Here is a 1103-nt window from a genome sequence, read left to right as displayed (position 1 = left end):
ACATTCATTAAACATACATTAAGCTAAAATTAAATGCCATAGAGCGGCATATTGACAGTTCATATAGGAAATTAAAACTGGTTCAACCTGTATGTCGCCCAGCACCATACTAAAGGTTAGGTTTTTATAACTTGTGGAATAGCAGCACACAGCAGAGCCCTTTGACACAGATACATCAGCTCCATAAGCCAAGGTCACAGCCACATGGCTCCTCTGGTCCGATTCAGTCTTATCCGATCAGTTGAGTAGATATGAGCAGAGTGAAGGGCATGATGATAAACGACTTTATGATCTGCAATGTTTTACAGGCTCTACTAACTATTCTTTGTGCTTCCCCACAGACTGGGTACCTGATCTTTATTGCCAGCATGTTGGTGGCCAGGACCTACTGTGACGTGTGGATGATCCAGAACGGTACCATGATTGAAAGGTCAGAGTCTGGCTTCACACTTTCATTATTATTGAAAGGTGATTTTAAACGTATACTCGGGGTCACCATGCAGCAGCCATGACGACCCTATTAGTCTACACTCAATAAATCTGCAACTGACAGTACAGTACAGAACAGTCTGTGACAGTGGCATATTTTTATCAGTTCAACCCAAAAAACCCCAAACAGAACCAGTGGGCTGTATAGTCATGCAGGTGTATTCTGTTTTTTGTGTTTTTGTGCCTTCAAATTGATATATAATAGAGATTAAAAAAAAAATTCTGTAACATTAAAAGAATGACATAAGAAACGTTTAGACAATGTAACAAATTTTGTCCAATAGTGTACACTTTCTCATGACAATCCACAGAGCTCATTGCCAACAGTTTTCATAGCAACGGCACATCTAATGCGGATTGTCTAGTCATTCCAGGCTATAACAAAAGCAGCTTTACCAACTTTATATTTAACCGTAACATCTAGAAGAACAAGCCAGATTACCTTATAGATGAGTTTATATTGGAAGCGGGTCAGAGAAATGTATCCTTCCAAGAGAACGACGCCATTTGCGATAAATTAACTAGTGCACAGTCCCCCCATCGCTCTCCTCCTCCTGCCATCTACAGTCTGTACTGACAGTCACTCTGCAGTAGGGGTGAGTATTGGCAAGAAC

General features: G+C 40.7%; 1 protein-coding gene across 1 annotated transcript in view; it reads left to right on the top strand.

The window, feature by feature from the left end:
- Positions 1 to 1103, top strand: part of abcd3a (ATP-binding cassette, sub-family D (ALD), member 3a) — a gene marked incomplete at its 5' end in the record, with an annotated part of 15542 nt that overhangs the window by 1000 nt on the left and 13439 nt on the right. Inside the window, 1 exon segment of the mRNA XM_035680557.1 lies at positions 342 to 430. Coding sequence (XP_035536450.1) covers positions 342 to 430 — 89 coding nt within the window.

The sequence above is a fragment of the Morone saxatilis genome, unplaced genomic scaffold, assembly GCF_004916995.1.
Source record: "Morone saxatilis isolate NCDOM2014 unplaced genomic scaffold, NCSU_SB_2.0 Contig0, whole genome shotgun sequence".
NCBI lineage: Eukaryota > Metazoa > Chordata > Actinopteri > Moronidae > Morone > Morone saxatilis.
Note: the sequence above shows the minus strand (reverse complement) of the source record. Positions and strands in the feature narration are given on the sequence as shown.